This window comes from Oculina patagonica, chromosome 14, assembly GCF_052425735.1.
Source record: "Oculina patagonica isolate OP01 chromosome 14, crgOcupat, whole genome shotgun sequence".
In the NCBI taxonomy this organism is placed as follows: Eukaryota; Metazoa; Cnidaria; class Anthozoa; order Scleractinia; family Oculinidae; genus Oculina; species Oculina patagonica.
Window position 1 is genome coordinate 2659166 of NC_135771.1, and position 24078 is coordinate 2683243.

General features: G+C 39.4%; 2 protein-coding genes across 4 annotated transcripts in view; both read left to right on the forward strand.

Moving 5' to 3' along the window:
• Positions 1 to 22571, forward strand: part of LOC144637526 (uncharacterized) — a 117829-nt gene extending 95258 nt beyond the window's left edge. Inside the window, exons 21-23 of the mRNA XM_078496597.1 lie at positions 11562 to 11648; positions 14732 to 14851; positions 15577 to 22571. Coding sequence (XP_078352723.1) covers positions 11562 to 11648; positions 14732 to 14851; positions 15577 to 19976 — 4607 coding nt within the window. The 3' untranslated portion in view covers positions 19977 to 22571. The remainder of the gene's footprint in view (positions 1 to 11561; positions 11649 to 14731; positions 14852 to 15576) is intronic.
• LOC144637528 (uncharacterized) overlaps positions 1 to 24078 on the forward strand; it is a 65480-nt gene that overhangs the window by 22771 nt on the left and 18631 nt on the right. The window contains exons 1-9 of one of the 3 annotated variants that reach the window (XM_078496601.1): positions 2563 to 2906; positions 5332 to 5403; positions 5482 to 5531; positions 7816 to 9022; positions 9215 to 9334; positions 9744 to 9854; positions 9985 to 10092; positions 10772 to 10864; positions 10981 to 11088. In XM_078496601.1, the coding sequence (XP_078352727.1) occupies positions 5514 to 5531; positions 7816 to 9022; positions 9215 to 9334; positions 9744 to 9854; positions 9985 to 10092; positions 10772 to 10864; positions 10981 to 11088 (1765 nt within the window). In that variant the 5' untranslated portion in view covers positions 2563 to 2906; positions 5332 to 5403; positions 5482 to 5513. Of the gene's footprint in view, positions 1 to 2562; positions 2907 to 5331; positions 5404 to 5481; positions 5532 to 7815; positions 9023 to 9214; positions 9335 to 9743; positions 9855 to 9984; positions 10093 to 10771; positions 10865 to 10980; positions 11089 to 24078 lie in introns of those variants that run through there. The other 2 variants (XM_078496603.1, XM_078496602.1) reach the window with 2 other exon arrangements.

Below are 24078 nucleotides of genomic sequence, written 5' to 3' on the forward strand. Positions count from 1 at the left end.
CGTGATGTGAGCGATGGTTGAGTTCGACACGCAACTAACACGAGATAAAATGAAGAACACGCACCTCGTTTTCCTCGCGTTCTTTGATTTATCAAGACGTTGTAAAGCTTAATTCAATTTAAAACAAATCAAATAAAAAACTTAATTCGATCAACACTGCTGTAACTCTTTTCCAAACGTTTTTTTTTATTCCGCTTATAAGCGCCTCCCGGATATTAAACGGCCACCCCAAGCCCATCTGGAGCCCCTTTAATACGAAGTTGTATAAGCCCAGGGCTTATAGGTGGGATTTTTCGGTATCTCAAGTTTGGACCAGGTATGAAACCCGTAAACTAAAGTGTATCCCAAGATTACAACAGTTGATGAGTTGAAGTATTAAACAATCTTTTAACTTTGATGATCAGTCAAGTCATTAGCCAGGTTTTTACTGGGCTTACCGCTGGGCGCGTGATATGCGCGATGGTTGAGTTGGACAAGCAACTTACACGAGATGGGAGTAGGAAAGCAACACGCACCTCGCGTTTTCCTAGCGTCTTTCATATCGATTCATAATCTTTACAGTTGGAAGAAGTGCTTGACAGTGGTTTAATACACTCGGGGCGCGATGGTTGAGACATGCATCACACGTAAGATGGGAGGAAGAAAGCAACACGCACCTCGCGTTTTTCTCGCGTCTTTCATATCGATTCATAATCTTTGCAGTTGGAAGAAGTGCTTGACAGTGGTTTAATACACTCGGGGCGCCATGGTTGAGACACGCATCCCACGTAAGATGGGAGGAAGAAAGCAACACGCACCTCGCGTTTTTCTTTCGTCTCTCGTAAGAAAGGAAAAAGTGCTCTAATGTTAATGAAAATAAAAAGGATTGCGGGGAAAGTGACATTTCGTAACAATTAATTCTCACAATTTGGCAGTTTTTTTTTTTTCGAAACCCAACTCACAATGTCTCTTTTCGATTCCATCGTATCGTTGAAAATAAAGATTGAAACAGGTTGACAAGAGCAAGAAAAGAACATTAACTTTTTATTGGGTGGCACGCTTACCGGGCACGCTTAAAGCTGATTTAGACGATGTCAATGTACTAAAGGAACTAAATACTGACTGATAAGACAATGATGAGGAAAATTGCGATTGGTCTAAAAACAATTTGCTGAGCGTTTGATATCAAAACCTTGTGTAAAGTTTATTTTTCTTGATATGTATTCAGTAACAGTCCATTTTCGTGATATTCTTTTTAAAAGTGATCATATTTTCACGTCACTTTCTACAGAAAAAATCGCGATTTTTTTTTTTTGAAACATAAAGGTGAGAGAATAAACCTTAGAAACAGTGACCAGCGGATTGCGTATTACGCGTGCGCGCCACGTTTATAAAGGCTATCTGCAAACCGGAACGAGAACGATCGGAATGCAAAAAATGTGTCAATCACGACAGTTTGTCGTAACACCAGAAGAGAAAAATCTTGTCTCCAAGAGCGATAAGAATGCGAAAAATCATGACAGTTTGTCACATTAGATCGAGGCTTCTGTCTTGCAGACATTACGTTTTGCAGACGTTGTTTTATAGGTGTTGCTTTTGAGAAGATCTGCTGTGATTGTATCACAGATAAACTACGGCAAAGCAAATGATTCCAACAACGGTTATTCTCGAGAAATTTCTTATAACGCTGACAACAAAGCGAGTTTGCCGACGGAGGAAAATCACATCTCAATTCACACCACGTGCTCGACTACACTTCGTAAAACTGTCAATCAAAAAAAACAACTCTGATTGGTTCGCGGCAATAGGAAACAATAAAAAACATTCGTGACTTAGGCGTGACGCGTTACTCGACCTGACTCGGAATAATTTTCTTTTGTCCAGTGATTTATCGACACTTGCTAAAACACTTCCCTCCCAGTACCTTCTCTTAACTGCATCGAGGCCCGCACTTTCTAACCTGTGGTTACCACTAGTTGTAAAATTAATTCCGATTAACACGGATGTAATGAAATACCTGAAGTACTGTATTTATTCGATTAAACGCTCAACCTCAAATAAGCGCCCATCCCGAATAAGCGCCCACCCTAAACAGAAAAAGTTAATAAGCGCCTAGCCTCGAAAAAAGACTGACACAGGGAGTTCGCTGATTGACGTTTGTAGTTACAAAGAGATTTAAAAGTGACTAAGTACTACTTATTGTTCTACAGAAACTTTTACATTTAAAATTCTGCTTTTTTTATTGTTTTGCTGCAATATTAACTTACTGCTTGCTGAAAATGGTGAAAATCTAATAAGCGCCCGGCCTAGAAAAAGCGCCCACTCTCAAGGTCCAAAATTTAATAAGCGCCTATTGTGCTTAATCGAATAAATAGTATGTCCACGGTTGAGATTTCAAACACTAGTACTGTCAGTCTTGTTGCTGTTTGGTCATTGAAAAACAACAGGACCCAGTCGCTAACTGAAGGGAACGATGACGCCTCTCGTCAGTTTATTTTATTTGCTGTCCAAGGTTGACATATCGTCCGGATTGTAGTCGCAATCTTAAAGTTCATAGTGAGTCCAAAATCCTTTTGTGGAATAGTCCATTGTCCGAGCTTTGCCAATCAGGCAAGTCAAGGGCATGTGACACTGAATAGACCAATAAAAATGATTCATATCCATATTTGGAAACCGAAAGCTGTCCTGGGAATTCTGGGAAAGCCAAGCCAAGCAGGAAGTGAGGTTGGAATTCGTCTTCTTGATCTCTTCAGCTGGAGAAGACACTTTACTGGAGTTAATTTGACTTTTGGTAAAATTGCAACCATGGGGTGATTTCAGCTTTACACCAAGCTTGTAATCATGTAGCCTGCTCATCAATTAACGTTTGTATGGCGGTGAAAACATACAGCATTCTGATTGTTGCTCGGTTTGACGATCGATCAAAGGTGAGGTTTACTTTAAGCATCCAAAGTTTTCTTTGTTTGCATTCTCAAACATTTCTTTGTAGCTTCCAGACAAGTATTAAGATCTTTATCAAACATTTATCTCTGTTATAATGGCTAAGTTTTTGTCGAGAGAAACTGTGTAGTCTGGGCAAATGTAATGAAATCACAGCGCTCACTGCTTGTTCGATCGTTTGTGACAGGAATGCAAACATTCTTGTGGACTGTTGTTAAGTGAAGCTGTATCAATATTATTTGTACTTGTCACGTTACTTTTATAATCAGAAGAGTCGCAGATAAGTAGGAATTGATCTGCTTCACTTTAATATATCAGATAATTCCAATTTACCTTCAAGTTAAAAGCGTCTTTATCTCAAATGGCGCTATACATCCCGGGGTATCCAATCGAACGTTCGGTAATCGAACTCAATCGAACACCAATCGTTCGATTGTGTTCGGTAATCGAACATAATCGAACTCACAATAAAATTTGGTCAATCGAACTCAATCGAACGTTCGATTACCGAACAATGAACAATCGAACTCAATCGAACGTTCGATTACCGAACAACCAACAATCGAACTCAATCGAACGTTCGATTACCGAACTCCTGTTTGTTTATACTGCGTTCATATTGTACGGTGCACCGTTCCCCTAATCCTTTTTTGGCGATTCGCCATACCCCGGGATAGGACGATTGTCTGCACAATAGCCACGGGCACACTAGTCTGCCACGTGGTTGGGAGAAATTTTGCCAAATGTGTGTTTTTCACATATTGAACACAACTGCCTGTGTTGAAGTGAATAAAATGGTGCAACTTCTGTTTGAGTGTAACGGTGAAAAGCAGGGCAGAAACCATATCCTTCCTTCTAATATAGAAATGTAAGCAATAGTGCATTTCAGTTATCTTACCGTCGTTTTGTTCTCTTCTACCAAATATATTTTACTAAACATTTACATTCAGTTCGATATTTGGACGTTTTTATATTTATTCCATTCAATAAAAGTTGATTTTGATTAGTCCTGCGTGATTTACTTAGCAAGAGAAAGATTCCGAAGAAAATCGAACCCGATTGAGTTCGATTGTGTTCGATTATGTTCGATTGGTTCGATTGGTTCGAAAATCGAACTCACAGCAAAATAGATGTTCGATTTTGTTCGATTACCGAACCCAATCGAACGATTGGTGTTCGATTGGGTTCGATTGATTTTTGGTTCGATTTTGTTCGATTGGATACCCCGGGTATACATGCTTGTTGACTGTCCCTATGTAGTATTTAGTTAACTTGACATTCTGCTCAAAACCCATGTTTATCCACAAAAGAGCATGTATTCATTTAGTCTGTAGATTTGTTGGCACGGCTACTTCGTTCCCAACGAAGAATGTTTTCAAATGATGGCGAAAATTTAGACTTGTTAACATAGAGTAATATTATAGTGTAGTTTCAAGCCATTTCAGCCACTCCTATGTATGATCATTGGCCTGGAACCAGCCTAATAAATTACAAACCACGTTACTCCTTCTTGGAACCAGTGTGAAGAGCAGAGATTCCAACCCTCCCGATTTGATCGGGAGTCTCCCGATTTAATGCGTAGCCTCCCGCTCTCCCGATTTATATCAGATTCTCCCGATTTATCATGAAATTCTGAAAACAAAAGAAAAACTGCTAATTTTTAGTGCTTTTTGCGACCTGAGTGTAGCAAAAGTAAAGAAAAGTACCAAAAATGTTTGTGAAAAGAATAAAGACCTTATAGAATAACTCAAAAATGATGTCAAAATGCCGGAAATGGCACTTGAGAGAACCTAAATTTGCAAAATTTCCCGGTGGAACATGCTTCTAGACCCCCCTAGAGGCGCACACCTTCAGCGCTAAAAATACTCCCTTTTTTCCTTCAAAAAGGGTTGGAATCTCTGGAAGAGATTGCAATAAGTAAGGTAGCACTCGCATGTAGCTGCTACTACAAAAAGTAGTAATGGTTCACAAAGTTGATAATTTATATGTTGGCTAAATATTGCAAGATGAGCCATTGACATGACGTTGCTTTAAGTGGATCATAGAATGTAAATTTCTTTGATTGTCCTTTGCTCTGTACTCTGTGGGTCGGAATATGTTTGAAAACTGTTGCCATATTTCTTGTGCCTGATGTTTTTGCACCACCCCTCCCCACCTATAAAGCAAAGACACGCTAGCCTAACCCTCCTACCCATGTCCACAAACTTTGAAAAAATGGTCTGCAGCATTCATATTAATTTAATTTTTTTGTCAAAAATAATTTCAATTACTTGGTGGTTTATGTGTGCTTTTGTGGGTTTGTCTTGCATGGTAGCAATATTATTGTCTCTGGATGATAATTATTTCTGACTTACAAAAACATTTCTAATGCAGTCCTTGACATACATCTGTTGGTATTTTATATTTTTAAAGGTTCAGTGAGTCAGTCAGCTGCAGTATTCATGTCTGGGTTCAAGATGTCAAAGGACATTTGTAACAAGACTTCATAAGTTTCTGTTATTAAAGATTGTTATCATTAATTTCTTTTACCAAGGGCTTTAATTACTTTTTTGTTTTATCATAGTGTCCATTTTCAAGACTAGAGGCTTCCTGTGATGTCTGGGCTATCAAAGGTAACATACCTATATTCGATTAACATTGGGTGACATGTTGAACGTTTAATTTTCTGCCCTGTGGACACCACCTCTGTTTAGCTAACTTTACGATAGCACTGATCACCAAGCTTGCATCTTGAATATCAAAGTGACCAATATCCTGGGAGAGGACAGCTCTACATTTTACCTCAAGTGTTAGATGTGAAAGGTGGTGGATCAATAGCTATTTTCGAGCTGTCACTTTTTCAATATAATGACTTCATTATACAAATGTGATGGAGTGGTGCAAACCACACGATGACCCCAGCACAGGGCTGAGAGGTCGCCTCCAAGAGGGGCGGTGGCTGACTTGCATAATGTCTCAAGGTTATCCTTGCCTAAAACCACATTAATTTTTTTCTTACAAAGTCTGGTATATCTTGAAAGCCTTACTGAAGCAACAACAATCCTTAGTCTGTATCTAGTCCTCAATAAATTTTTAGGTGTCTTGACTAGTTACATAAACACAAATGGGACTAAAGTTATGGTAGTGAAATACTTGTATGGTATACATGCAACACTTCACTTCGTTGCTCGTGTCACACCAACGACAACAACAATAGATCTTACGATGGATATCGTCAAGAAAGCGCTTTTTAATCTAAAACCGGATAAGGCAAGCGGACCGGACCACGTTTCGTCCAAGCTTCTAAAGTGTGCTGGAAATGCTATTGTGCCATCACTGATGTCTGTTTTCACTGCTAGTGCGGCATGCAATACTGTCCCTGCTACTTGGAAATCAGCTAACGTGTCGTCACTGTACAAAAGTGGGGATGAAACAGACAAGCATAACTACCGTCCAATATCTCTATTGAGTGTTCCTGGGAAGCTAATGGAGTCATGTGTTGGGTCCATAATCACCACGCATATAGCTAATCACGACCTAAGTAGCAGCAATCAGTAGGCGTATAGAAAAGGATACTCAACGGAGCTTTTACTGGAGAAGGTGACTGAAGACTGGAGAAAAGCGCTGGACAAAAATTTGGTGGTTGGCATAGTGTTCGTAGACTTCCAGAAGGCCTTTGATTCCATATCCCACTCACTTCTTCTACAAAAACTCCAGGGACTTGGCATTGCAGGAGACCTCTGGTCTTGGATCAAGGACTACCTGTCTAATAGAACTCAAGTCACCATAATTAATGGCATCCAATCCAACCGAAAGACAGTGGAATTTGGTGTACCAAAGGGATCTGTGCTCGGTCCATGCCTATTTGCTCTTTTTTGCAATGACCTGCCTACCATAATAGACGATAGAGAAGGGGAGCTACACATGTATGCTGATGACACCACTATCTACGTCGCGTCCCCAAGTCCAGACACAGTAGCTAGCGTCTTGAATTCTGTTCTTCGCAAGTTATATCGCTGGTGTTGCCATAACTCCCTCACACCACACCCAGGAAAGACAGAATATATGTTGTTACAGCGTGGATCATTCATTGGCCCTTTACAAGGCATTAAACTTGGTGACAATTACATTAATCATGTAAACTCCACAAGGTGTTTAGGTGTTAAAATTGACAATATGCTCAAATGGAACGTTCACGTCAAGGAATTGTGCAAATGCTTTAGTAAAAAACTAAACCTCTTGCGATCATTGTATTTTTTACCAGTTCAAGTAAGGGTTGACTTTAGTAATTTTGCCCTCTGTTACATATGGAATGCTTGTCTGGGGTTCGTGTGGTGCAGCACTTTTTAGTGAACTTCAGAAGATCCACGTACGTGCGGCCAAGTTGATTCACGGTCTCGACTGGCTTACCCCCTCAGATGAGGTATTACTGAAAACCAAGTGGAAGTCTTTAAAGCAAATGTACATTCGACAGATACTTTGTTTAGTGTACAAATGTGTCTCCGGAGATGCTCTCTCCCACCTACGTCACTTGTGGTCAAAACAAGAGAGCGGATATAATCTAAGAAGAAAGAACTGCTTGGTGCTTCCCAAGCCTAATACAGACTTTGTTAAGAAGTCAATTAAATTTGCAGGGGCCTCTTTTTGGAACTTATTAGACAATGAGGCCCGCCTTGAAGAATCTTTGGCGGGTTTCAAAAGTTCATTAATAGAACTTGGTTTTTAAATCTTTTGTATCATCTAGGGACTTTAATGATTTAGCGTAGTTTATTGATTTCTTCATTTATTGTTATTTTCATAAGACACGACCACATCAGCTATTATGCTGCAATATTTATCGTGTATAAATAAAAGCTATTATTATTATTATTATTATTATTATTATTATTCAGTAAATTTCTTTCTCTTTTATTTTAGGGGTTCCCTGATCCCAGCATAGCCTCCACATCACAGGAAGGCCAGGCAGGAGCAGAAACGAGGACATTGAGAGTTACCCTGTTAAGTAGTGAATGGAGATCATCAACTGACGGAGATGTGTCAACCATCAACAGAGAACTAGCAATACAGTTGGCTAAACACCCTAATGTACAAGTTAGTGTCTTTCTCCCTCAGTGTAGTGAAGAAGATAAGAACATTGCTGCTAGTCACAAGGTTCAGCTCATTGAAGCAGAGAAAATGCCTGGTGTGGATCCAGTTGATTGGCTGATTGATGTACCAGAAAACCATGCCATGGACTGTATTATAGGACATGGAGTGCATCTTGGTCGACAAATACCAATCATAAAAAGACAACATCATCATTTTAAGTGGATTCAAGTTGTTCACAATGCCCCTGAAGAACTTGGAATGTACAAAAGCATTTCCGAAGGTGAGCAAATGCAACAAACAGAGATAGAACTCTGTGAGTTGGCTGATCAAGTTGTGGCAGTTGGACCCAAGCTGGCAGATGCTTACAAGCGTTATCTTCGCTCTGGGAAAAAGCAGCAAGAGGTTCTCAATCTCACCCCAAGCATTTTCACTGAGTTTTTGGAAGTAAAGCAAGCCATTGAAGAAAGAGAAACATTCTGTGTTTTAGTAATTGGGAGTGGTGATCGTGAGGATTTTAATCTGAAAGGATACGACCTTGCTGCTCAAGCAATTGCAGAGTTGAAAGACAAATCCTACCAACTCAGGTTTGTTTGTGCACCAACAGGAAAGGGAAGTGAAACAGCAGAAAAGTTACTTCAGTATGGCATTGCTCGTAATCAACTAATTGTTCGTAGCTTTAAAGAAAGCAGGGAAGTACTGGCCAGATTATTCTGTGAGGTGGATCTGGCAATAATGCCATCTAGGACTGAGGGCTTTGGTTTGACTGCTCTTGAAGCCTTATCTGCTTGTCTTCCTGTTCTTGTCAGTGGTAACTCAGGACTTGGAGAAGCTCTCAAAAAAGTGCTCAATGGCTCAAACTGTGTAGTGGATTCTGAAGATCCTAGAGACTGGGCCAAGGCAATCAGTCATGTCCGCCAGAAAAAAAGGGAAGTGCGGCTTGGAGAGTCTCAGCTCCTTCGTGAAAAGTATTTGGAGAAGTACACCTGGCAGGAACCTTGCGACATTCTTGTGGAAAAAATGCAGGATCTTGTGTTTGGTAAAGTTTCCTATTTATTAACAGCAGCTTTTGAAAAATCAAGCTTTGAGAAATCAGGATACCACAGTGACTGTAGTCATAAAAAATAACAGTAGTTGATTCTTTACTTCTATGGTAATGTACACCAAACTTACTAGCAAGTTATAGTTGAGTGTTGCAAAATAATAATTAGTTGTCATTTTCTTCTGGTAGGTACATGTATATCAGAAAGCAGACCATTTTCAACAGAAAAGGACAAGAGGCCATTACCCTTTTTGGATAATCTGCATCCGAAACGACTTAGAGAAGAATTGACTGGTTGTGATCCTGAAGGTAAATTTGTCAAGATAGCTAAAGTACTTGACAGTTGCAGTTGAGTTAAGTGTAGACTGCAAGAGCATAGCTTGTTTCACATGTAAAAAATGGATGTTCTCACATGCTTTGTAAATTGATGACATTTCAAAAAACATTTCAGAAACTAAGTTGAGGATTTGGTCAGTTGTTTTGAATGTATCACCTGAAAAACACCCATATATCCCATTTCTCAATGAGAAAGGCTGTGCTTACCTGATCATTCAGCAGTAGTCTTTATGGGAGGGTTCATATACTGTGACCAACTTAACCATTGTAAAGGTACATACATGTACAGAACTTTATCTTTGTGCAGTTCATTGAACATAATGTTCAATGCTGCTTGAAGTTATATGATTGTGAAATATTATTTGAATGTGTTTTTCTTCAGGTCAAGGATCCCTTGGCTTTATTTCTTCATCAGTGGAACTCAATCAGTTGCCTTCCACTGTGGCCAGTCAGACTTATGAGGAACGCCCTTATCAGAGAAGTAACATTCAGAGTGAGTAGCAAACAATGTACAGCTTTACAAAAAACAGATCTGTAGAAGCTGACCTCAAAGACTCTCCACCTCATTGCACAAATTCTTTCATAATTTTTTTAAGTGTTATTCTTGCATTTTCTTTTGGAAGGTTCCTTTGGTCATTGCAGGCCAGGTTCATCACTAGAACACAGTCAGTTGCCTTTTATGGCAGTAACTCAGTCTCCAACTCAAATGTACCAGACAAGTCACACTCAGAGTGAGTAGGAAAACATTTCTCTTCAAACAATACATTTTTTTGTTGGTTAGAACTCTGTACTGTATTTTAATAATAATAATGATGATGGTGATGATAAAACAAGAGTTTGAGGATCTTTACACCAAGTAAGACTCAAGCCAATGCTGATCAACAGCCATTTGAAGTATGCCCATGGGGGTAGCATATAGGTCTTTGTAGAGTTGTCATGTTCTGTGTTTAACTGTGTTTGGATAGCAGTTTCTGTTGATCTTCAAATGTGGTCGTAGTGTACCCTTTGCTCCTGTCCCCCCTTCCCTGGTGTTCATTTTGGAAAACTTGTAGTTGAGTTGGAAAGTATTTCCACAGATTACTTCAGTGTGATTGTACCTTGATGGGTGCCACTCTCAGGGTTGCCATGGATACCTGCATACTCTGCTTAAATCACCCATAGCTCCACCTTGTAACCAGAGGTCCCTTCCCCAAATAAATTTATTGATGTTGAATGTACAACACACATAAAATTTCAGTCACCAGATCCTTTGAAGCTATTTTTGGTGACAATCATAATTATGTCTATGCCATAGCTAGTATAGTAAGTAAGTAAGTAATGTCTTTATTTATAGAGGGTAGCACTTAATAGCTATAAAGCTATTAAACAAACTCGTGGCCCTCCTATTTACAAGTTTTTCTTCTTTTCGAGGTTCCACTGGCTTTCTACCATCATCTGTGGAACACAGTCAGTTTCCTCCTACTGTTACCAGTCAGACTTATAAAGGACCCTTTCACTCTCAGAGTGAGTACAAAATATTATTTTTTACAATTATTATGGCACACTTTCACCTTAACAGGCTCTTCACGTTGCACATTCTGGAATTTTTAAGTGTTTTTTTTTTTATTTTCTTTCAAAAGGCTCCTCTGGTCATAGCAGACCAGCTTCATCAGAGGAACACAGACAGTTACCTTTTGCTGTAGTGAAGCAGCCTCCAACACAATTGTATCAAACAAGTCACACTCAGAGTGAGTAGGAAAACATTTTCTTTGATTACTACCAAAATTTTTGATCAAAATTGTGTGCCATATGTTTTAATTTGTGTAAAGAGAGCTTACAAGCTCTTCTTGTTAATAGGTCACCATTTCCCAGAAGCTTTTTATAGGGGACACATAACTATGCCTCAGTTTGAATGTGTCTTTTTTTTTTTTTTCGGTCAAGGATTCCCTGGCTTTTTGCTGCCTTCTGTTGGACACAGTCAGTTGTCTTCTTCTGTGGCCAGTCAGATTCAAGAAGGACACCTTTATCAGAGAAATCAGATTCAGGGTGAGTAGGAATTAAATATAAACATAGGAAATATAAATGTATACCCCGGTAATTTTACAAAATAACAAATAGCGTTTGACCTCAACTTAGCCCCTCCACCACATTGCAAAAATTCTGTATCACATATTTTGTAAGTTTTTTTATCAAGGTTTTTTTTTGCATTTTCTTCTGGAAGGCTCCTCTGGTCATGGAAGGTTACCTTCATCAGTGGAAAACAGTCAGTTGCCTTTTACTGCAGCTGCAGTCCCTCCAATGTACCAGAGTGAGTAGGAAAACTTACTTTGTACAATTACTACAATTTGTTGAAAACTCTGTATTGTATTTTAATTATTTGGTCCAAGATTTTAATTATCTTTACTGCTTAAGGGTTTGACCATATTTGAAGGAGCGAGAGCAAGATCTAGAGTAACACTTTGAATTTCAGCTAAACTTAAAATTGTCACAAACAGCTCCAAATTCTGTTTTACGCGTGCTTAACATTGTTCTGTATTTTACTTCGCTGGAATTTTTTTCGTTTTTCAGAAATAATGTATGCAAAAAAGGCATTTTGCAAGGTTACGTTCTCCCAGTCAGCAAGCAGTCTGAGTTTCCCAACACATTGCGTGCACATCTTTCCTTGTAGGGTTTTGCCACCATGTTTTGAGTAGAGTAGGACTGGAAACTGCATTGTGACGTAAGGTCACAGGTTAGAGGCGGGAGAGATCGAATTGAACAAAATGGCGCCTTTGAAAATAAAACTCTGCTGTTTATAGTTTCAGCACAAGTGTATCCGCTTGGCGGTTGAAGGACATCATTAAGTCTGGAAACCCGTAAGTCCCACAGCATTTCTCGAAGAAATGAGAGGTGTTTGGCCTTTGTTTTGTACAATAGCGCTTTTTGGCGCTCGAGGGTTGAAAGTTGTCTGACAAAGGCCGGCAGAGCCAAGTGGTAATAAAGCCTAAAACACAGATCTCTTGTTGGGAACTATGTCAGCGTGAGTTTTGCAGTGTCCGCTTGGGTGCTGCAGCGACAAAGTTGCCGAGAAGTGAACTGGTTTTAGACTTAAAAAAATTCTTTAGCTGTTTCGCAGGGGACGTTCCCCGCAAAAAAATTTTCTGTGCCTCATTAGCCTTGGGGTTAGCTTTTTTGTTAGGGTTAAACCCCAACCCTAGGCCTTGGAGTTAGCTTTCGTGTTAGGGCTAGCTAGGCCTGTAACCCTAAAACTTTACCTGGTTTCATTGTTTTGAGGAACAAAAGGTTTTCTTTGTTTATCGTTTGTGAAAGAAAAGTAAAAGACGCCGCAAGCAAAAACCTTGTCTTTTTGCATGTGTTATTTTTCAAAAAGGAAAGAAAGACCAGTGAAATTAAACACAGGACAGTGTTTAGCACACGTAAACAAACTTGCATGCGGAATCTGGAGCTGTTTGTGACAATTTTAAATTTAGCCGAACTTCGAAGTGCTCTCGCTCCTTCATTTAATGTTTTAGTCCCGAAAACATTTCTTTATGTTAATTTTCCTTTTTTAAAAACTAGGTTGTGGAAAGTTAAAATAAAGGTACCTCCTCTCCCTTAGTGTCACTGACAATTAGTCCAGCAGATTGGTTACCAAACCAAATTTGGTGGCATGCTTCTTGGAACACTGAGCTGTGTAGTGCCCACATACTACACACAACAGAATTTTGCTACTGCATGCTTTGTTTAGTTTTGGTAGAGCTGTGCCAAAGAATAGATATAATATTTAAGATGTTCTTAAAGTTTGGTTTTTGTAAATCTCTTTCTTCTTTTTGTTGTTTGTTCATGACAGTTGGACAAAGTCAGTTGCCTTTCTCTGCAGCCTCTCAGACTCACGGAGAACCCACTTTTTTGACAAGTCATCATCCTCAGGGTGAGTAGAAAAAATATTTTTGTGCAATTGAAACATACAATAGCTTCAAACAGGGATTTTGAAGCCACTCACCCTCACTGCACAAGTTTTAGCACATTGTTTGACGAAAATAATGTGGTATGCTCAACAAGGAAATTCAAGTTGTTTCTGGAAAAAATTTAGCCAGCTAATAGATAAACACAATGTTAATCCAACTGACTGGTCCTAGACCTTAACAACATTTTGCCTGTTAAAAATATTGTCAATTGCTGCACTGACAGCTGGCATTTATCTTTACCCAGGCATGTGGAATTTTATTTTAGCTGATAAAATTAATGAAAGCAGCAAGCCCTAATTTAAGTTGGTTAACCTTGTTTAAACGGTGTTTTTCTTCTGGAAGGCCCTCCTGGTCATGGCTGGCCACAGGTTGTATACAATCCGCTGCCTTTTCCTGCCGGTACTCAGACTTATGGAGAAACTGCTTTTCATGGACTCCACATGCAGAGTGAGTACAAAAATTGTATTTATTTTCATACAATAATATTGCAACAATTATTATTGGTAAATGCATGACCACTTGAAGAGCTTGTGGCTCCTCGTCACGAATCTCCTTACCTTCTCTCTGAGGCTGTAACTCAAAGAGATTTTAAAATTTTGGTGATATGATACTTTTCAGAAAGTTGCCATCAAAGGCGCTACAAAGATCATGTTGTTGGTTTCCAATATTTAAATTTAGTAAAAAGATTGAAAGTATTATTTTGTAAATTAAGAGTACATGTACAACACTATGTACATATCTCTTGTTTGTTGTATTCTTTGTTGATATATATTTTAGTTGTAATGAGTAAAAAATTAAGATTGAATATAGTATCAGGATGGACAAATATTTAAAAATGCTATCATAACACAACAAAATAATATTGACAAGGAACGCAAATTAAGGCTATCCATTTTATTGAACACCTTCAATGCCATGCACTCATGCAAGTTTAAGGGATCAAGTATTTTGAATTGCTCGAAAAGATGAAAATGAAAATTCTTACCATGTCAACTCTGTGGTCTTTTAATTATTAATACTATTATTGAATTTTATTACAGTATTTAACAAATTGTATATGGTAAGAAAGTCGTTGTTATTTGGCATCTGCACCCAACATAATCCTGTTATTTATCATTCATTGCAAAGTGTTGCATAACTGCAGTATTTTTAGCTGTAAAATATTCGTTGACAATTTGCTGAATCATAAAACAATTATCCTGCTCAACCTTAAGGAATATTGCCTGATTTTAGTCTACTCTGCCCTTGGCCTCGTCAACTATGTATCAGGCAATATTCTTTGCGATTTTTACAGAGACAATTGTCCAAGGGGTTGTCTGACTCGAGATAACATGTCAAGTCTAAAGTCTTTAATATATGCTTATAATAAACAGATAAACAGAATGATAAAATCTTGGAAGACTGACATGATAATAGTTTACTAATCGTATGGTATTTTTTTCAGTGCAAGGCTCCTTTGGTTATGGCTTGCCACATTCATCAGTGATATCCAGTCAGTTGCCTTTTGGTGCAGCTACTCCAACTCACAGGGAACCCACTTTCCAAAGAAGTCATCAAACTCAAAGTGAGTGGGCAGAACTATTTTACCAATCAAAAATAATGATACTGCAGACCGAATGTAGACAGTCAACCTTTATTTTTAGTACATCTTCTGAACCACTTTGTAGACAAAACCTTGAAATGGTGAAATGCAGGTTTGATGCCGTACAGTGGTAGACCCAATCAGATTCATAGATTTTCAATAGAAACATGCTGAGTTTCTACTTAATTAATTTATATGGCTCTTAGCATGTGACGCATGCTTGTACATTGCACTTTTCTGCTCTTTCAATGAGTTGACAATAAGCTACATTTTTGTTACCCTTCCTTGCATCGGCATGTGGACAGTAGGTGCCTGAATTTTCGAAAGGCCTCCCCTGCGATCATTCAGCTTCCAGATGAAAAACTGATACCACAGGTGTGAATTCCCTAAATCCAGCCATGAGACCCCACACCCAGGCACCCATCAGAGTGACTACATGATAGAAAAAGTATAGAAGAAAAGGAAGGTGGTGCGGTTGGAACTTGGACAAATGGCTCAACTACCACCAAAATACGGGGTGGGGGGAAGGAAGGGGGGTGGGGTGGAGGTGGAACCACTGACCAGCTGACTGTATACTGAGCTGACCACATGCTTGTACTTGGCTATGCACTTAGCGACTTAGCTTAAACAATCTCCCCCAGAATGGTATTTGAAGCTTAGGAGGATATTGAGGTGTGCTGTTTATGTTCTGTTTAATTTTCTCGTAGGCCATGGTCTATCTGTGTTTCTCAGAATTCTTAAAGCTGAATACAACAGACGGTCACTCTTGAAACCACTCCTTTGGGAGAACACCGTTAAGTTACCGCTTGAAGAGGTTTACACGAGATTGTCAATCGTTTCAAGAAGAAAAACAGACTTTCAGCTTCAAAGTAATGAAGTGAACATGTATGACATCTTCAAGACTCTCAACAAAGGTCAGGATGCCATGGTACTAGTAGAAGGAAGTCCAGGAATTGGAAAGACGACTTTTTGTCAAAAACTCTCGTATGACTGGGCAAATGAAAATATCCCAAATGAGTTTTCTTTCCCTGTATTTCAACTTATGCTACTGCTGAAATGCCGAGACATTAATGGAGACGTAATGGAAGTGATCAGTGAACAACTTCTCCCTGAAGACACGGATGACAAGGTCAAAAAAGAGATAATGGATTACATCAAGGATGTTCATAACCAGGAAAAGATTTTAATCATTTTGGATGGCCTTGATGAGCTTTCTAAGACAGCTGAACAACATGTAGATAAACTACTTCACAGAAGAATTTTACCGTTTTGCTATGTCTTGGCAACGTCTCGTCAAGAAAGAGGGATTGTAGTGCGACAGCAGGTTGACTTTGACATTCTTTTGCAAATCGAAGGATTTACTGAAGAAGATGCTTTTGACTACATCAGGAAGCATTTTAGGCATTTTGGGCCAGAGCATTTGTCAAAGGGAGAAAGGCTGATTAAAGCAATCCAAGAAAACACTTTCCTACATGCACTGCCAAGCAATCCGTTAAATCTGCTTCTTCTTTGTGTTGTTTTTGAGCAGTATCAAGGAGACCTTCCCTCCAGTCGAACAGAACTTTACCAGATCATTGTCAGGTGCCTTTTAAGGAGATATTGTGCAAAGCAAAAATTGAAAGTTCCTGATGACGACAAAGCTCTAGAGAAGCAATTTGAAGATAGTTTACTAACATTAGGAGAGTTAGCTTGGAGATGCCTACAGAAAGATCGGCATTCTTTTTGTGAAGAAGAATTGACAAGATTTGAAAGTAACAATAAAGATCTGGCAGCTCGCAAAATTGGCCTAGTGTTCAAGGAAGCCAGTGTGAAGAGGATAAACCCACAGCACGAGTATCACTTCTTTCATAAAACGTTCCAAGAGTACTTGGCTGCATTATATCTCGCACACAAGATACTCAAAGAGGAAGTGAATGTTGACTTTCAGTTAGAGTTTTATAAAGATATCACGGGCAAATACCGACAAGTGTTTCTCTTTGTGTCTGGTATACTGGGTGATGATGCTAGTGTTCTTTTTAGACAGATTGGCAAGATGCTTAAGAGTAAACACTGGGACTGGAACAAGTGCTCCAAGGAAGAGGCGACTTTCTTTACAGAAAGTTTCAATGAAAGTAGAAATGCAGAACAAGTGGCAATGGCTCTTTGTTCCTTCATCCCGTTTCCACTGACTGTAGATTTGGTTTGTAGTCGCAACGGTTGTACTGGTGTTTTGACAGTTGTGAATGCCTGCAAGAGCTTTTCACAGTTACAGCACCCTCTTCATCTTACTGTGACAATCAAAACAAAGTTAACAGATTCTAATACAGTTGTTGATTTCCTAGCATCCTGGCCACACTTAAGAACACTTTCCTTTTCTATTGGCTTTTTGTCGGTTGGACCCCTGGCAGATACCTTGTTTACAGCACTGTCTAAAAAGTCGACTCTGACTTCCTTTACTGATCAGTTATTACAACGTATCAATGATAATACTTATTGGAGACCTGATTTCACTTTAGCCGCAAGTAAGACTGCGACTACTGTAACATTAAAACTGGCTGATGAGCAGAATGAAGCTTGGGCCATTACTCTAACTGGATTGTCACCAGATACACCACTGACATCTGTTGTCCTCAAGATTTATAGTTCAACGAGTAATACTGCAATGCAGACTTTGAAAAATGTTTTATCAAACAAATATATAACCTCTCTTGTCCTCATCATATATGGAGAGATGACGGATTCTCAAGCGACTGCCGTTCGTGAAAGACTCGCAGCAAAAGGCATTTTAAAGTCCCTTACTCTGATTGTCTATGGAAAACTTAGCTACAATGGTGCCGTCTCCTTGAAGAAAGGTTTACTGGAAAACAGTTCTTTGAATTCTTTGAAAGTGAAAGTGTTTGGAGAGCTTCCTGACAACTGGGTGACTATCACTGAGAATGTACTCGTGGCGAAAAAGCCATTGATGTCAGTCACAGTTCATCCAAGTGTCACTGGAAACATAACAGAGGAACAGGTGGTCTGTCTTTGTCGTGCATTTAAACTGCAGTCATTAACTTTAAGCCTTTGGGGCGAGTTGAGTTGCAGTGGGGCAGAAGCTCTCTGTAAACTCTTGATGGAATCCTCAACTTCTTGTGTCACTTTAAACATCCATGGTAATGTATCAGATGATGTCGCGGACTGTTTTCTAAGGCATTTAAAGCTATGCAAGACCCTCTCCACGTTGAGTATAAACATTTGGGGAGAACTGACCAAAGAGGGAAACAGTGCTCTTCAGGAGTTATCATGTAACCAAAGATGTTCCTTTGCCTTGATTGCCCCTAGCTCGACTTCAGATGAATGGATTTGTAAAGACCTCAATTTTTCCACTACCTACGTTTCTCAATCATTAACCTCTGTCTTATCGAAACTTAAAGACACCTCCAAAAAGAAGCTTAGTCTTGTCATCCCTGCCCATGGTTACATGAGTGGAGACTGGGCACGTGGTCTGGGTGATGGTTTGGCGAAGAACACGTCATTAACTACACTAAGTCTTAAATTCGACAGCTGCAGTGACATGAGTGAAGACTGGGCACGTGGTCTGGGTGATGGTTTGGCGAAGAACACGTCATTAACTACACTAAGTCTTAAATTCGACAGCTGTAGTGACATGAGTGAAGACTGGGCACGTGGTCTGGGTAATGGTTTGGCGAAGAACACGTCATTAACTACACTAAGTCTTACATTCAACAGCTGCAATGTCATGTTTGGATTCTGGGACCTTGGTCTGGGTAATTGTTTGGCGAACAACACGTCATTAACTACACTAAGTCTTACATTCAACAGCTGCATTGACATGAGTAAAGTCTGGGACCTTAACAACACGTCATTAACTACACTTAGTCTTACATTCGACAGCTGCATTGACATGAGTGAAGACTGGGACCTTGGTCTGGGTGATGGTTTGGCGAACAACACGTCATTAACTACACTGAGTCTTACATTCAACAGCTACTGTGACACGAGTGAAGACTGGGGACTTGGTCTGGGTAATGGTTTGGCGAACAACACGTCATTAACTACACTGAGTCTTACATTCGACAGCTACTATGACATGAGTGGAGACTGGGGACTTGGTCTGGGTAATGGTTTGGCGAACAACACGTCATTAACTACACTGAGTCTTACATTCGACAGCTACTGTGACATGAATGGAGACTGGGGACTTGGTCTGGGTGATGGTTTGGCGAACAACACGTCATTAACTACACTGAGTCTTACATTCGACAGCTACTGTGACATGAGTGAAGACTGGGGACTTGGTCTGGGTAATGGTTTGGCGAACAACACGTCATTAACTACACTGAGTCTTACATTCGACAGCTACTGTGACATGAGTGGAGACTGGGGACTTGGTCTGGGTAATGGTTTGGCGAACAACACGTCATTAACTACACTGAGTCTTACATTCGACAGCTACTGTGACATGAGTGGAGACTGGGGACTTGGTCTGGGTAATGGTTTGGCGAACAACACGTCATTAACTACACTGAGTGTTACATTCGACAGCTACAGTGTCATGAGTGGAGACTGGGCACGTGGTCTGGATAATGGTTTGGCGAACAACACGTCATTAACAACACTTAGTCTTACATTCAACAGCTGCTTTGACATGAGTGGAGACTGGGCGCATGGTCTGGGTGATGGTTTGGCGAAAAACACGTCACTAACTTTACTTAGTGTTACATTCAACAACTACGTTGGCTCAACTGGAGACTGGGTACGTGGTCTGGGTGATGGTTTGGCAAAAAACGCGTCATTAACTACACTTAGTCTTACATTGAACAGCCACAGTGACTTGAGTGAAGACTGGGCAAGTGGTCTGGGTGATGGTTTGGCAAAAAACACGTCATTAGCTTCAGTTAGTGTGACATTGAACGACTACAGTGGCATGAGTGAAGACTGGTTAAATAATTTGTGCGACAGTCTGGCTAAAAGTGACACAATAGCTTCTCTGAGTTTAACAATTAACTACTACAGTGATACAAGTAAACTCCTTGGATGTGATCTCAGTAAATGTTTGGCGAACTGCAAGTCACTAACTTCTCTTAATCTAACAGTAAGCTTGTATGGAGAGTCCATTGAGTGCTGAAAACTATCATTCTGTCAGCAAATTCCAGTCTAGCATTTGCATTTCTAAGTACATTTACACACCACACAATTGAATATAATTTTTTTATTGGTATCAATTTCAATTTATCAGTCGAAAACAACAGTTCAGGCTGTTGAGTAATGAGAGCCTATAGTTTTTAAGTACTTTTATCAGACGTTTATTTTGATTATCGTGGCTGTTGGGATAACTGTGCGCAACAGTGGTAACAGTGGTATGGGGAAAATGTTTCACAGGGGGGTGGTGCATGCAAGGTGGCGGGGCTTCAAACATTATTCTTGTTTTATTTTTTAGGCAATTTCTTTCGAAAATTTGTGTCGCTAAACAGTTTGTTTTGTTACACAGTGCACTTTTCTGTGTGAAACTCTGTACAATACTAAACAGGTTTGTCAGTTTACAGGATGTTTTGCATTTCAAATAGTTTAGACTATTAAGTAGACTGAAAGAAGTCCAAGATTTTTCTTAAGGTTAGTTGAGTTGGTGAACATGTGAGCTTGTGCGGAGATCACCCAGCATAGGGAGGTGCATCGCACAAGGTGAAATTCATCCACAGACATGTGCTAACGCGCTTACCTAACCCTGGGAAAAATGAAGAACTACTCGTATGTGGTATGAAAAGTAGAACTGTTGTCTGCTCAGGAAAATAAATTTGAACCGTTGCATTGCGTTACATCCCTCACAAAACTCTCTTTGGGAAAGAATTCACTGTATGGTGTGGTGTTAAGCCGTTGTAGAATAATTCTCAGAAAAGTCACACAATCTGGCATATTCTTATACAATCAAACTGGCTTGCAATAAGGACAAATGTCCGGAAATATAACTGCAAGAAGCTTTGTTTCATTGATTTGCCTGTGAACGTCTATTGCAAGCTAGTATTAATTTAGTTATGAATGAACAAATATTGTGATCTGTTCTGAGTCCATGAGGGCCGTTACTTTGTTTCCTCTCCAACTGTTGCTACTTTCCAGTTGACTATGTTCATGGCAGTGGAATTGAAAAATTGACTGATTCAAAGTTGGCAATGACATTTTCGACCAGAAACCAATCCAAGTGTTTCATTTCTGCTACAAAAACGGATGCTAACAGTTTTTTAAAACCTTCAGGAATATGTTTTTAGTTTAGGCAGGTCCGTTATCATGGTGAGGCAGTGATGAGAAGGAACCATCAGTCCAGTTTGCTGTTTTTGGCAAATTTTTGAAAAAGTACCCAAAGAGTTTCAGATTTTCATTGTCCAATCAAAGTTGTTCGAGCAAAAGTTGTTGCCATCAGGTTACATGATGTAACTAAGTAACATGCCGTATGGAAATAAGACTCAGTCTTGAAATTCTAAGAGACAGGATTGTGAGTGCATCGGAAAAGCTTCCGTTGATCTTAGTTGTACTCATTGTCTCAAATTGAATCATTAAGTGCATCTCAGGGACAGATCTAGAAATTTTAGGGGGGGCTGTCGTAAGAGCACAAGCTACCCCCCCCCCCCCTAAAAATTTACGTTCGTGACCGAAAACCACTATTTCGACATCATGCCTTGACTTCCTGTAAACTAGGTAGACTTTTGAAGCTACCCCTTGACCTTTCCTTCTCAGTATAGTAGACGCCTCCTAAACGGACCTGTTTGTTAGTTAATACAGTTCAGTGTAAATAGTGTACACAAGACGAGAAATTATCTCGGACCTGTTTATTACAATATAGTTCAGTGTAAATAGTGTATACATAATGAGAAAATATCTTGTTTTTCTAAGAAATATTTTACATTAGCATTTTGTTTCTAATCTGTGAAACAAGAGACATTGTTCAAGTTTCGTTTTGTAATTAGAAATGTAAAGTTGTGACTGCTTGTTGCAGCTGTCCATGTCTGGCACCTCTGCTGTAATTGTCAGGTGTATTAAGGAGTACGTCAGCCATTAATTATAAACTGGGGGAGGTGGTGTTTCTTGAAAACAAGACCACTTGACACTGATGTCTTCATGGCAACTAACCGAATCTTAAAAGCTTTTACCAGCAGGGAAAGCAGCAAGTTTTTTTTCTTTTTACCCAAGAAACTTGCCAAATTGTAATTTGAATGCGTGGTCAAGTGGTGTGATTCTTGCACTGATTACATTGTAATGTGTGATACCAAGAAAGTCAATCCAGGAAAGCTTGTCCAAACAACCAATTGCCTTTTTTTTTCTTAGGAACTTGGTAATGAATTGATTTTACATTAAAGCAAAAACCTTAAAAAACGAAGAACACTGAAGGAAAGTATTTCAAATAAACATTGATTGATCCACTCCTTAATGTAACTGAACTGTTATGATATTGAGGATCAAAACTAGATGTATTATATTTAGCATTGTAATACTAGGAGGCACAAAGTGACTTTCATTGCTCTTTAGCAATGTTTTTGTAATCGTGATACTTAGAACTTTTCTCTCCAGCGTTTTTAATGGTTTTGTATCAGAACAAGAGACTTGAGAAACATTCATTGACATAAAATACCAAGTACAAAGAAAAAGTACAATGAAAGTACTTGGGACTGTTGAGAAACAACTCGGATAAAAATGTAATTTCAGTATGTAAATAAAATCATTGTTAGTTTTATTGTCTGTTTGTTGTTGATGTTGGTTTTCACAGAAGGAGCAGTTAACCGTTTAATTTCCAAGAGTGATCAAGATCAATTTTCTCCTTCCAATATCAATACATTGTTAAGCAGTCAGGTAATGAGAATAAAGACAATCATCAACTGGAGATATTGTCTTGATGTACCACTAAATTCTCACAACTAACATTAAGAGGAATGTATAACGATCAGTAAGGAGAATTAATATCGTGATCCATTCCTTGAACTTCTTGTTGTACAAAGGTTTTCTTTTGCAATGGTTTCGGCTCCACCAACGGAAAAGCAGAAAGTGTATGTTGACAATTAAAGGGGATATGCCTCTTGCGCAACATAGTACAGCTCGCTAATGGACTGCTCCCATAAACGAAGATCTCTTCCTTAAACAGACATTCAGTCAGTTCCTCCAGTATAAGCAGATATAACTTCCGTAGGCGAAACTTCAACAACCGTTGTTAGATTTGTAACCTATGAGCGGCATTTTCATCACGATGTAAGAAATAGACTTACTTCGCGGGAACTTAATTTCGCGAAAAAGGAACGGGCATATCTCGCGGGACCTAATTTCGCGATTTGGCCAAAACATTAAAAATATGTTAATAAACGTTAAAAATAAATGTTTGCAAGTCCTCAATTTCGCGAGATTGTGAAAATCGCGAAAATTGAGTCCCACGAAAATAAGTAACCATAAGGTAAATGGTGCGTGTGTTTAAATCCAGGTTAAATAGCCTGATTGAAGTGCAAACACGAGAAAAAGGTCGGTGAATTCGCAAGTTTATGTAAGATGTAAGCTCTTCGGTTCGAAAAAGTACTTTCGATTTCCCCCAAACTTTCTGGAGTGTTTTTCGTCAGGCTTTGTATACAAGAAGCGGCCAATCAGAAATTTCTCAAGTATTTATAGTTACACGGCGTCTCTCCCGATCCCTGTAAAGCCTGGTTCACACTTGTGCGATAAGCATAAAAGAACTCGTGTGTGAAGTGAAGCTATTCTCGTCCCCAGAGCCCGCGTTTTCCTTTTTCCCGCGGGACGGGAAACGACCGTCGTTATCGAGTCGTTACCTGATGGCTGCTCAAGTGGAACGTGGACTCTGGGAACGAGATTGGCGTGAAGCGAAATAGAATGTCTTTTTTTCTTTCTTGTGCTTGTGCTTATTTAACGAGTGTCAACAGGCGTGAGGTAAGCATAAGCACAGGATTTGGCTGTTGACGTGATTTCCATCATGCAATGTTCATGTTATGTTCGCCGGCTTGTGTATAGGCTCGATTTCCGCCGCCTTCCCGAGTCCGGACTTTGTTCCTCCCTGAGAGAGTGCTTTCGGGGGGAGGAGCGCGGGCTCATTTTTCCGCCTTGAAATATGCCGCTCTCTTCCAAAATTGTTCTGAATGTTGATATGATTTTGATTTATCAAGACGTTGCAAAGCTTAATATTAAAAACAAATAAAAAACTTCTTTCGATCAACACTGCTGTAACTCATTTCGAAACTTTTTTT